Source organism: Sinocyclocheilus anshuiensis, unplaced genomic scaffold, assembly GCF_001515605.1.
Source record: "Sinocyclocheilus anshuiensis isolate Anshui unplaced genomic scaffold, SAMN03320099.WGS_v1.1 scaffold2090, whole genome shotgun sequence".
NCBI lineage: Eukaryota > Metazoa > Chordata > Actinopteri > Cypriniformes > Cyprinidae > Sinocyclocheilus > Sinocyclocheilus anshuiensis.
In genome coordinates this window covers 776,210-788,395 of record NW_015560626.1, presented here as the reverse complement: position 1 = coordinate 788,395, position 12,186 = coordinate 776,210, and the positions used below count along the sequence as shown (strand labels likewise).

Sequence of the window (12,186 nt, the reverse complement as noted above, 5' to 3'; positions counted from 1 at the left end):
CCGATCACAAATGCAGACATGGTTTTATGTTTACGCGGCGCAATGCAACGCAGTGCGTAAAAAGACAGTATAAGTCATTATAATCCATAATTATGTCCCCACTGGATGCAATGAATGCCTCGTTTATAATGGGTTTTCATGTTTTTGAATCATCGCTCTGGCCTGACAGGGCATCATAACAGTATGGTAGGGGCGTAACATTTCCGTCACACGCTTGAGGTATTCGGCCAATCACAACGCACTGGATAGCTGGCCAATCAGAGCACACCTTGTTTTTCAGAACAATGAGCTTTGTAAAAATCGGCGCGTTTCAGAAAGGCAGGGCATAGAGGAGAAACAATAATGTACAATATGTGGAAAATAATGTGTTTTTTTAACCTTAATCCGCATAAACACATTTCATTACACCAAATACACAAAATAATGTTATTTTTAGCAGCATCATATGACCCCTTTAAGAAACGGTTCTTTTGAACAGTTCAGTTTGAAAACTAGGGCCAAACAAGGCCCTTTACTATGAAAGGCACTATGGTCAATGTTTTCAAATTCTAATTGTTCACAGAAAAATACGGTGTGACTCAAAACTGAATCTGTGTTCTTGCAGGAAATGGACAGACGTAGCTTCAACGGCCCAGGTTTTGAATATAAAGTGATGTGGAGGAAAGTTTTGGGCAGCGGACCATCCTGGCACATCAAATCCATCAAGTCTCCACCCTTAATCGTCACAGATGTGGGCAACTTCTCTGCCTTTGACATTAAAGTGCAGGCTGTTAATGAGATGGGAAAAGGCCCGGAGCCCAAATCCACCATTGGATACTCTGGAGAGGACTGTGAGTTTGTCATGTTCCATATTTTTGCTGCTCTTGTGAGCCCTTTTCCTGACATCTTCCTGTAAGGTTATGCATCTCAATTCACCCCAATTAAACAATGATTTTAGTTTAACGTTAATCCTGAGACAAGACGTTTTAAAGGGTATCAGAATGTGCTCTTTCTTCCTGTCAGACCCGCTTGAGGCCCCTTTGAATGTGGAAGTGGATCTGATCAACAGCACTGCCATCAAAGTGGTGTGGGCGCCCATAAACAGAGAAACTGTGAGAGGTCGTCTGCAGGGTTACAAGGTAATATACTGTGCTGTACGAAGATAAACTGAAAAATGTGATCTATCTAAAATATCTTTGACCGCTTATGTATTATCCATCCTATAGATTTATCTAATGCACTACGTCCTGGAAAGCAGACACCTCAGACGGGAGCGTGTTAGGGAGGGGAAGCCAAGCAACATCTCGTTTGAGATGACAGACAGTAATGAGGAGAAGAAGGTTCTGGGAGATCTGCAGCCCTACTCCCATTACGCACTGTCTGTGAGTGTCATCAACAATAAAGGAGAAGGTCCCCAGTCTGACCCCCTCACTTTCCACACTCCAGAAGGAGGTAGGAATGAAAGACTGAGAGACAAATAGTAAAAATAGATGAAGAAAGGTGAGGGATTCAAATCCTGTCATCCATTTTTTTCCCAGTACCTGGTCCTCCATCATCTTTACTGCTGGATAGCCCATCGGAGACGGAAATGACACTGCATTGGACTCCGCCCACCCAGCCGAATGGTGTCCTGAAAGGATACATATTACAGTATCAACAAGGTGCGTTGACTGACAGCCTGATTCACTCTCATCAGGGGTATTAGAAGCTGTGAACATTAAAGGGATAGTTGACACAAACTTGAAAATTCTGTCATTAATTACTCACCCTCATGTCGTTCCAAACCCGTAAGACCTTCGTTCATCTTTAGAACACAAATTAAGATATTTTTGATGAAATCCGAGAGCTTCCTGACTCTGCATATACAGCAACATAACCACCACGTTCAAGGCCCAGAAAGGTAGTAAGGACATCGTTAAAATAGTCCATGTGACATCAGTGGTTCAACCATCATTTTATGAAGCTACGAGAATACTTTTTGTAAGCAAAGAAAAAAAAAAACAATTTCTTCTCTTCCGTGTCAGTCGTGGTACTCTCATGAACACGCGGCGAAAACTGACATGGAAGAGAAGAAATGATTGAATAAAGTCGTTTTTTTCCTTGTGAAGGATGAACGAAGGACATACAGGTTTGGAACGACATGAGAGTAAGTAATTACAGACAGAATTGTAATTTTTGGGTGAACTATCACTTTCAGCATCTGAAAACCATTCAAAACACTACAGCAACTGCGTAGCAAGTGCTTGGTGGTTAATATTTTAAAACAACTTTTTAAAACCACTAAACTTTAGTTAAAATAATATTTTTGACATGTCTTTTTCCCCTCATTTCTCTGCAGTTGTTAAGGAAGACGGTCCCATGCAAGTGGAAAAGATCAGTGACCAAGCCGTGTCTCACTTCAGCTTAAAGCTGGATCCTCACAGCCATTACCGCTTCTACCTGCGAGGCTACACTTCTCAGGGAGAAGGACTGCCAATCATCAGGGAGGGAGCTACAACACTGGATGGAGGTCTAACATTTTACTGATCTCTAATATGAAATGTTTTTCATATACCGTCCTAACCAGACGTGATGCGACACACCTCTAGCGACAAGTAATTTGTGTGTCCACACTGAAAATAGGAGGAAATGTGACATTCACAACCAGTTTGAATTATATTTGGACAAATGAGTTTGTCTAAGTCTCACTTGGTTTTTGTGTGTTTGTGTGTGTGTGTGAACAGTTCCGCCCTCCAACATTAGTTTATCGACTGGAGAGACATCAGTCAACCTGACCTGGGTATCGAAAAAAAGACAGAGGAACGTGGGATTCTTTATTCATTACCTGAAAAAGGATGGTACGTGCCGTATGGACAGGACGTGATTGAAAACGATTGAACACAAGCTTGCTTGTTGAATAGCAAAATAGGAAGTAGCAGCTTTATTACCTCTTATGTTAGTTGGTGCCTCTACTCTTTCAGTGACTGAGAGAGAATAAAAATGAGTGTGTTTTGATTTGTATTGTATTGTCTTTTTCTGTCCAGGCAAAGGCACATGGAAGCACTCTGAAAGAGTAAACAGCTCTCAGTCCTTTTACACACTGCATGGGCTCCAGTCCGGATCCGAGTACCGCCTGAAGATTGACTTCAAAAACAAAACTTTATGGGAGGATGAGATCCAGACAGCAGGAGCAAGTAATCACAAAACAGCTCTCTTAATGCTTTTTATAATAAATTGCACCAGTGTCCTATTTACATGCAGACCACAGAAGAAATTTCTGGAATAAGTCTCTTATACTCGCCAATGCTCCATTTATTTGATCAAAAACACAGTAAAACAGTAATATAGAGAAACATTATTACAATTAGTTTTTTTTCTATTTATATATATATTTCTCTTTATATATATATAAACCATAATAAAAATATTTCAAGATTCTTTAATGAATAGTAATTTTAAAAGAACAACATTTGAAATAGAAATCGTTTGTACAATATAAATGTCTTTACTGTCACTTTTGATCAATTCACTTTTTGAGAATTTTCTCGATTGTGTAAATGATCACAGCATTTCCATATTTTTCCCCTTCAATATCATACAAAGTGTCGTGAAATTTATACATCATTCCCTCCCTCTACTTCAGAAGTCATGGAGGTGCATAAAGGGTTTGTGACTGAGAGCTGGTTCATTGGACTCATCAGCGCCCTCGTGCTGTTGCTGCTGGTACTGCTCATTCTGTGTTTCATAAAACGAAGCAAAGGTGGAAAATACTCAGGTAAAAGAAGCACACACATCCTTCTAATCTATTGTCACGTGACAGTACTAACAAATGTGCAAATATCCCTGAATTTTATTCTTATTACAGTCAAAGAAAAAGAAGAAGGCCAGATAGATTCTGAAGCTCGGCCAATGAATAATGAGGGTTTTGGAGAATACAGGTGTGGTGAAGTTTGTTAGACAGATTATTGCATACATTTCCTTTCCCTATTTCTTATGCTCTTCCTTTCTCTCTTAAATGCTCTTCCTAACGATTTGCAGATCACTGGAGAGGTATGCTTTGCAGTGGCGTTGTGTTCCTTTGCATGCATGGCTTTCTCAATACTTTCCCTTGCATGCATGGCGTGGCATTTTTGACATCTCACTTGGTGTACATTTGTAGATTTAATTGTATTTTTCTTTCCGTAGTGACAACGAGGAGAAGCGGACGGCCAGCCAGCCGTCTCTGTGCGAGGATAGTAAGCTATGTACCGACGACACTCTAGACGACTATGCCAACAGCAACAGCGTGCAGACCGAGGTCATCATGGACGAGTTGCTGGCCAGTCAGAGCAGTGGAGTCCGAGATGTTCCTGACCCTGGGACTCAGGAAAGTTCCCCTCTAAATCCTGCCACAGCCATCTCCCACCACGGCCTGCCCAACTCCGCCGCCCTCCTTGACTAGCCGGGGCAACACCGAGACCAATCGTGGATTCACACATGTGCCCACCTGTTGCAACCGCTCATGACTGACCAAATAATCCAAAACCCACAATAATGAGACCTACACACACAACAGATGCCAAGCCGCCCTCCTTGACTAGCCGGGGCAACACCGAGACCAATCGTGGATTCACACATGTGCCCACCTGTTGCAGCCGCTCATGACTGACCAAATAATAACCCACAATAATGAGACCTACACACACAACAGATGCCAAGAAAACATCCAGATGCACTGCTGGACGTAATTGGACCAACACAACACTTTTAACACAGCCAGAGGAAAACATTCGACTGACATATAACAAATAGACTGCCATGCTCGTTGTTTACAGATATTATCGCTCATTTTACGATATAAAATAGGCTATAGCCGTTTACAGTTGTACAAACGTAACAAGAAGAGACTAATCCAGTGACAAATAAAGTAGACGCCGAGCTCCCATCCCAAATTGGAGTCGGATTCACCTGTTGGTCAATAAAAAGCATTGCGGAAGGAGGGTGTGAGGGAGAAGAGAGAAGCTGAGGGCCTTAAAATCATGACTAAGTGCGTTGTGCAAGCATATAGACAGCGTGAGCTGGTTATACTTGTTGCAAAATGTAATCAACTTATTGTGTTTTGTGCGTCTCTACCATTTGTTGCTTTTTTTTTATTCTTTGAAGACTTGCCTGAACCATTTTTATAATTAATTTTGTATTATTAATTTATTCTTTTTTTTTTTTTACACAATAATCAGTTTGTGTCGTGTTTTAAAGGTGCTGTGAGTGATGTTAGCCATTGTGGAACTTCTACGTTTTAGCCACTGACTTTAAAAAGATTAGCACGGTTCGCATTGCCCTGCTGGTACATATTACAAACATCTTTCTCTGGCAAAATTCGCAGTGTGCTCTGATGGAGTATTTTTTTTCAGCGAACAACTTGTTAAATTTGGTTATATATTATAGTAGATGTTTGAACAGTGCCTAGTTCTTTTCAGAAATGAAAATGCATCTAATTTCTCAATGCATCTTATTGACATTGTGAAATATGTTTCATTTTTAACTCAAACTTAGCAATGTCATAACTCTTTCTTCCAGTGAATTTCTTAGAATCTACTACAATGTCACATTCAGATCTGCCACCATCTAATCAACAACCGTTCCATAAAATTTGCTTACAGTACCTTTAAGTCATCTGTATGTTGATATATTGTAATATTGTAGTGTATACATATCAATAGAAGATACATAACGACAATGACATCCCCCTCAGTTACGATTACAGATTTCCGTAGTGTAAATACACGAGATGCAAAGGCTTTACGACGCTAGATCGTTTATAGCAAGCTGTACATACAAGCATCTATCAATTTAGCCAAATACAGTATTATAATCTCTTTCATCTCCATCGGTTCCTGTGCCTGCCTTCGACAACATACTCACCACCATCTCTCATGTTTATTCCTCCCTCTGCATGTGTCTGTGTTCTTAATTCTTGTTTTCTGCGTTGTATTAAACTGTACTGATTCTCTCTTGCAGTCCTGTTGGTGTAAAGCCATAAGAATACACACGTAAGGTGCGTAGATTTGAGGTCGTATTGAGTTAGATAGGGCTGTGAGAGAGTACGTCACACACAGTTTAGGTTTGGTTACTTAAATGCAATCATGTATTGGCTTGTCTTATTACACAGAATGTATGCTTTGTTTGGGTGGGAATTGTTCCATACCAGTATACCAAATAGCATTCGTTCCCTTTTTCGCTTTTTGGTTCCTTTGATTTGACGTTTGATAAACAAATATAGCGGAATATAGCACTGAGAGAATCTATGGCACATCTGGTATTTCTCAAGAGAGGGGCACAGGGGGAAAAAAATCTCTTAATTTCCAGATGAATGTAAATATAGCCCAAAAGATTGTTTGTTATGACGTTGATAACTGTCTTGTTGATTATGTTTTAGGTTTTTAAATTTGTTTGAGTTTTGTAACTGTTTTTTTTTTAACTTTAGAGTAACTTGTTAGTTGTGATTTGAGTGTGGTAGACAAGTAGTGCATAGTTTTAAATAACTAAGAAAAAAGTCCTTTGATAAATGTTGCAGGTTCTGAAAAAAAAAAAGCTGACTGGATAAAAGAGACAGAAAAAAGCTAATTGCGCTTATAGTTTCCCGAGTGCTAAAGAATGGCAGTATTGTGCGTATCTGATTAGAATCTATTGCTGCAGAGGCAGCGTGAAAGGAAGGACGCAGTCATCTTATTTGCACCACTGCACACACACTCACACTCACACACACACACACACACACACACACACACACATGCTTCCAGGGAGCAATAGAAACACGCTGACTCAGATCTTTGAGACCACTGTCTTGCGGCGGGCTTTTTGCAGTGATTGTCCGATCTGTGTTAGCCTCCCTCAAAAAAGCTGTACAGACACACTCAGGACAGAAGTCTCTTAGAGATCTATTTTCTTACAGGAGGGGAAGTGATGCAAATTCTATTCAACTCAATATTCAACTGAACTGCTGCTAGACGACTTGTGTATTTTGTCAGTGTCTTGACTGTGTATTGAGCTCGGAGGTGAATCGACTCTTGGATATCCACTATACTGCCCTCTGCTACTGCAACTAAAACTGGGAGGGAGGGCACCGTTTAAAGCCTGACTAGCGGACGAACGTTTCTGTTGTTACTTGTCAAATGTACGCATTCAAGCTCATAATGCATCTTAAACTGTAGGCTTAATGCATAAATAAGCTTGACATAATAGTCTCTTATTCCTCTTGTATGTTCTGTTTGTTACTGCATATGATGTGAAAATAAATGAAGGACGAGATGAATGAGGTTGTGGGACTGTATTGGTCACATTCCCCTGTGGTGTTGTGGACTGAAGGGGAAGTGAGGGTGGGGTACGATAAATAGATATGAACTGGATTTTGTTATTGTATCTGCAGCACCGATAAGCCAGTGTAAGTAAATACTTCTTAATATCGATGGGATCATCTACATCTGTAACATTCTGTATAAAATTCATCACTATATAACATTTTATAATGGCAACTCTCAGCAATGATACCTATAAAAGTCCAATTGATGAATGTCAAACGTACACAGTGCTTTGAAATCCAGTAGCACTTTATTTGTCGTGCAGGAGAATGATCAGATGAGAGGATGGAATGGGATGGTGCTTTATCGAGAGCTTGTGCTGAACTGGGTGAAGTAGTGAACTGTGGGACGGTTTGTATACTGCTGCTTGTCCAGGTAGTGTTGGCTGAAAAACAGAAAACACTTGTGGTTCTAGATATCCAAGAATTACTTTGCTAATAGCTACTAGCAACATTATTATTATTACTAGTAGCTATACAATTAACAAAATTAGAATTTGCATACACAGAAATGTATCTATTATTAAGTACTCACTTTTGGTGTTAGTGTCAAAGTGAACATGAAATTTTACTTCTGCAATGTAGCGTACACTACTATTCAAAAGGTAGGGGTCGACAATATTTTTTTTTCTCTTATTCTCACCAAGGCTGCAGTTATTTGATCAAAAATGCAATAAAAACAATATTGTTAAATATTATTACAAATTTAAATAACTTTCCTGTTTAATGTTATATTTAAATTATTACATTTAAATATAATATAAATTAAACATAATTATATTTAAATTGAATTCATTCATGTGATGCAAAGCTGAAGTTTCAGCAGCTATTACTCCAGTCTTCAGTATCACATGATCCTTCCGAAATCATTTTATTATGCTGATTTGCTGCAGAAACATTTCTTATCACTGTTGAAAACATTTGTGCCATTTAATGTCTGTGGAATACATTTGTGGTTTTTACTGTCAACTTTGATGAATTTAATGCTGCATCCTTGCTGAATAAAAGTAGTTATTTCTTCCAAAAAATAAATAAATACTGACTGCAAACTTTTGAACGGTAGTGTATATCCAGGTCAAATATAATATATTACTTACTTACTTACTTCAGTACAAGTAAGGTCATTACTTGTACTTATTTGAACAATGTCTAGAAACTTGGTATTGCAAGCACTTCCTGTATCTGTTTGCCTCTTTAAGAAGAATCGCTTTATGTATCCCCAAATTGTAAGTCGCTTTGGATAAAAGCGTCTGCAAAATGACTAAATGTAAATGTAAATATTAAACAAGAAAAACATGAATTGTGAAAAGTGACCCTATTATTACCATTATAATATTAGCTATTGGTAAGCTTGCATTACCAACCACAGTAGCTTAAAATTGTTTATTTATGGCCTAGCAGATGTCAGCCAAACAGAAAAGGTGTGGAAGAGGAGCAGGTTATTTAAAATGCAATGAAAAAATGAATAATGCGCTTTGATGAATTGTACAGACTATTTTTTAAAGGTCTTTTACTACTCTTGATTGTTTATTTTCCAGTTGTCTGCGTTCTGCTTGCATCCTGCTGTGTGTTTTTAACAATAGTGAAATATGAATGTGCCGCTTACTGCGCTTGCTGCTCTCGTGCCAGCTGTTGATTGTATTTATCGAGCTGAATTCTCCTCTCTCTCTGCAGCTCCTTGTCTCTATTCTCCTCTCTCTCCTGCTGTCTGGCCTGCTCTGTCAGATGGTAATCCCAGGCCACATCTCTCTGCCTCTCCATCTCTCTCAGTCTCTGGTGAAATTGGAAAGGGATAAAAGAGTATTACTTTTATGATGACTTATAAATGCATGCTCAAATTGCACATGTCAGTGCAGGATCTTAACCTCTTTCTCCAAACACTGTTCCTCTCTCTTTCTGTGGATTTCACTGATCTGCTGTGGGGTCATGCCCTTCCAGCGGTCGGTCAGGACTCGTGGACCCTCTGCTGAGGATTCGGTTTTTCTCTTGGCAGCCTCTGGTCGCTCTGTCAGGAGGTCAGAGGTCACCATGTACTGCACCTCTTCCAGCTCCTCTCCCTCTCTCCTCAGTCTCTCTTGTTGCTCCCTCTCCATCCTCTCCTCAGCCTGCAAAGGGAGGTCAGATGTTACCTTGACCTTTCATCTCAAAGATCTATGGTGCCTCTGGGTTCATGGGTCATGATTTACTCATCCTCGTCATTTCAAACCCGTGTTGGTGCATATTAACCTCATATTGGATAAAAATAGCTCTTTGGGGTGACAATGGCAGGTTGCCACTTTTTACAGTGTATGATTTTGTAGTACAGAAAATAGCGGTGTGAATATTCTTCAATATATCTCCTTTCCATCTTCCATGAAAGTTGTTTTGAACATCTTGAGGGTGAGAAAATTACTTTGTGTTCATAATTGGGAGAACAATATTTATTTAATATTTAATAACCTAAAAATAAACACAAATGATTGCCTTCATTAGTTTAGTGGTGAGATAATACCTGAGCTTGATTGTAATGACTGAGTGCAATGTGGGCTGCTCTTTTGCACTCCTCCTCCAGGGCACTCAGCTGCACTGCCCTGAGGTCTTTTTCCACCAACTCCCTGCCGGTTAGCAGCTCTGCACACACAAACACAGATGAAGTACACTTACATTATTGTTCCTTCTATTTTAACATTACAGAGCTAAATGGAATATAATGTAATCAGTTCACCTCTGTTTTTTTGTTCCCTTTCTTGTTTTTCCCTCTCCTCCTTTTGAGCTCTCAGGTTTCTCTCGTTCATTTCCTTCTGAGCTCTCTTCTTTTCATTTTCATTAATTCCTTCTCCCTGACCAAGTGCGAATGAACATATACATAGAATATGAACAGTGGAATCCTGCAATGTGACGAGCTATATTTCCAATAAAACTATTTTAATAAACACACACACACACACACACACACACACATATAATTCCGTTTTTAAGGCTGTTGTATTCGAGAGACTACATATTTGTACTTCTTTTTTGTCACACTAAGACTATTTAAATGAACTAAAAATGGTGAAAAACCTAAAATAAATGCTGAAAAGTTACAAAAAACTTATTGTCCTTACACATTCAAAATTGCATAATTACATGCAACTAACCTATACCAAACCCTTATCCTAATTTTAACCCATAGTAAGTACGTGTATATAAATATTACTCATGACTTAAAGGAGTAGTTCACTTCCAGAATGAAAATTCTGTCATAATTTACTCACCCTCCACTTGTTACAAACCTGTATGAGTTTCTTTCTTCTGTTGAACACATAAGAAGGTATTTTGTTAATCAAACAGTGGATGGTCCCCACTGACTTCCAATATATTTGTTTTTCATACTATGTATGGAAGTCAATAGGGTCCATGTTTGGTTACCCACATTCTTCAAAATATCTTCTTTGTGTTCAGCAGAATAAAGAAACTCATACAGGTTTGGAACAACTTGAGGGTGAGTGATTGATGGCAGAATTTTCATTTTTAGTTAACAATCCCTTCAAACGTTTAATTACAGTGTGACAAGGACACCTTAAAATAAAGTTTACCATAAATGTGAACCTTTCGTGTCCATGTCATTTGTTAGAGACTTTATCTGTTGCTGTGTCCCAACAAACACTTACCGTACATGCTATGCTTACCAAAAACACTTGCATACTGGCGGGTCCCAATGCAGAGTCCGAGACAGAAATACTGGCGTCTGGCGCCGCCTGTCGGCCATAATTGATATCTGCATCACGACTGTCTTCAGCTCGTTGATGTATCGCTCTATATTGTACCATGTCCTGAGCCAATTCTCTTCGCAGCTCCTCTTCCTCTTTTTTCTGTTGCATTGCCATTTCATCCAGGGACAAGCGCAACAGATCTGAACAACAAAGGACATCATTTCTGCATATCATAGACCAATGGAAGCAAGAGAAACACCCAAAATACAGGCAATATATAGCTTACAAAATAATTGTTTGATACATAAACTTGCAGTGATGTAGCTTGTTTGAAGTGATGTGTTTTACCATGAGCCATGTCTCGCTGCTTGCCCATCTCCAGTCGTTCTTGTTTCTCCTCCCGCTGTTTGTGGAGCGCGCGCAGGTCAACGCCGATCACTCGGCTGCTGCTGTTGAATATTCGGTTCTTGCGCTCAGCCTCTGCGGCCCGACGCCGCTCCACCGCCCGCAGCGCAGACTCATCCACGGGTAAGTCAACCTTGTACATGTTCTGTCAAAGCACAGTTTTATATCAACAAACTTCCAGGATATCAGCTACCTCTCCCTCACCGCCACTGAGAAGCTGGTGGATTTTTATTTACTTATTTATTTTTTTGCGTACCCATTAATAACAAAAATAGCTAGAATTCTTAATTACGCAGAGAAGAAGATAAAACATCAAAACCTTACTTGTGAATATCAGTTGGGTTTCGACCATAGACTGTATAAGGTTTCGACGAACGGCAGTGTGTCAACTCTCCTCCTCTTGCGTTTGAAGCGCTGTTTGGCGTTGCCATGGTGACCGGTTCACGGTCTGTAGCGCGGTTTCAGTACGTTATGTGATATGTTTGACAGACATATATTATTCATGCAAAATTATGTGGATATACAAATTTCGTTTTCCAAACCAGGGTTATTATAGTTAACTAAACCTAAAACCTTACTTTAAATAGGTGAAATAAAATAAAACATAAAACACGTATTTTATTTCAGCAAGTTGCCAAGGCAATATTTCTCATTTTCATTACCTTGTAATAAAGTAAAATAAAACTGAAATAAAAATGTATAAAACTATATATTTTAAAACTCATAAAAATAATTAAACAAACAGCAAAATTACTAAAACTTTATCTAAAATTAATATATATATATATATATATATATATATATATATATTAA

General features: G+C 39.0%; 2 protein-coding genes across 3 annotated transcripts in view; one reads left to right on the top strand and one right to left on the bottom strand.

Annotated features, from left to right (window-relative positions):
* Positions 1 to 7,433, top strand: part of LOC107681982 (neural cell adhesion molecule L1-like) — a 57,945-nt gene extending 50,512 nt beyond the window's left edge. The window contains exons 19-29 of one of the 2 annotated variants that reach the window (XM_016478378.1): positions 605 to 830; positions 1,003 to 1,118; positions 1,206 to 1,431; positions 1,518 to 1,640; positions 2,318 to 2,488; positions 2,703 to 2,816; positions 3,003 to 3,152; positions 3,602 to 3,733; positions 3,824 to 3,896; positions 3,997 to 4,008; positions 4,144 to 7,433. In XM_016478378.1, the coding sequence (XP_016333864.1) occupies positions 605 to 830; positions 1,003 to 1,118; positions 1,206 to 1,431; positions 1,518 to 1,640; positions 2,318 to 2,488; positions 2,703 to 2,816; positions 3,003 to 3,152; positions 3,602 to 3,733; positions 3,824 to 3,896; positions 3,997 to 4,008; positions 4,144 to 4,399 (1,599 nt within the window). In that variant the 3' untranslated portion in view covers positions 4,400 to 7,433. The remainder of the gene's footprint in view (positions 1 to 604; positions 831 to 1,002; positions 1,119 to 1,205; positions 1,432 to 1,517; positions 1,641 to 2,317; positions 2,489 to 2,702; positions 2,817 to 3,002; positions 3,153 to 3,601; positions 3,734 to 3,823; positions 3,897 to 3,996; positions 4,009 to 4,143) is intronic. The other variant, XM_016478379.1, reaches the window with a different exon arrangement.
* LOC107681983 (RIB43A-like with coiled-coils protein 1) lies at positions 1,550 to 11,767 on the bottom strand. Its single transcript, XM_016478380.1, has 9 exons — positions 11,698 to 11,767; positions 11,317 to 11,518; positions 10,945 to 11,168; positions 9,999 to 10,113; positions 9,786 to 9,904; positions 9,160 to 9,399; positions 8,901 to 9,067; positions 7,520 to 7,680; positions 1,550 to 1,609 (listed from the first exon to the last, which is right to left on the bottom strand). The coding sequence occupies exons 2-8, from the start codon at positions 11,513 to 11,515 to the stop codon at positions 7,599 to 7,601; spliced, it is 1,146 nt and encodes a 381-aa protein (XP_016333866.1). The 5' UTR covers positions 11,516 to 11,518; positions 11,698 to 11,767; the 3' UTR covers positions 1,550 to 1,609; positions 7,520 to 7,598.
* Positions 11,768 to 12,186: the final 419 nt, after the last annotated feature.

Coding starts and splice junctions, on each gene's coding strand:
- LOC107681983 (XM_016478380.1), bottom strand. CDS start 11,515: ATGTACAAGGTTGACTTACCCGTGGATGAGTCTGCGCTGCGGGCGGTG. Junction 11,169..11,316: donor GCAGCGAGACATGGCTCATG/GTAAAACACATC, acceptor TTTGTTGTTCAG/ATCTGTTGCGCTTGTCCCTG. Junction 7,681..8,900: donor GCACGAGAGCAGCAAGCGCA/GTAAGCGGCACA, acceptor TCTGTTTTTCAG/CCAACACTACCTGGACAAGC.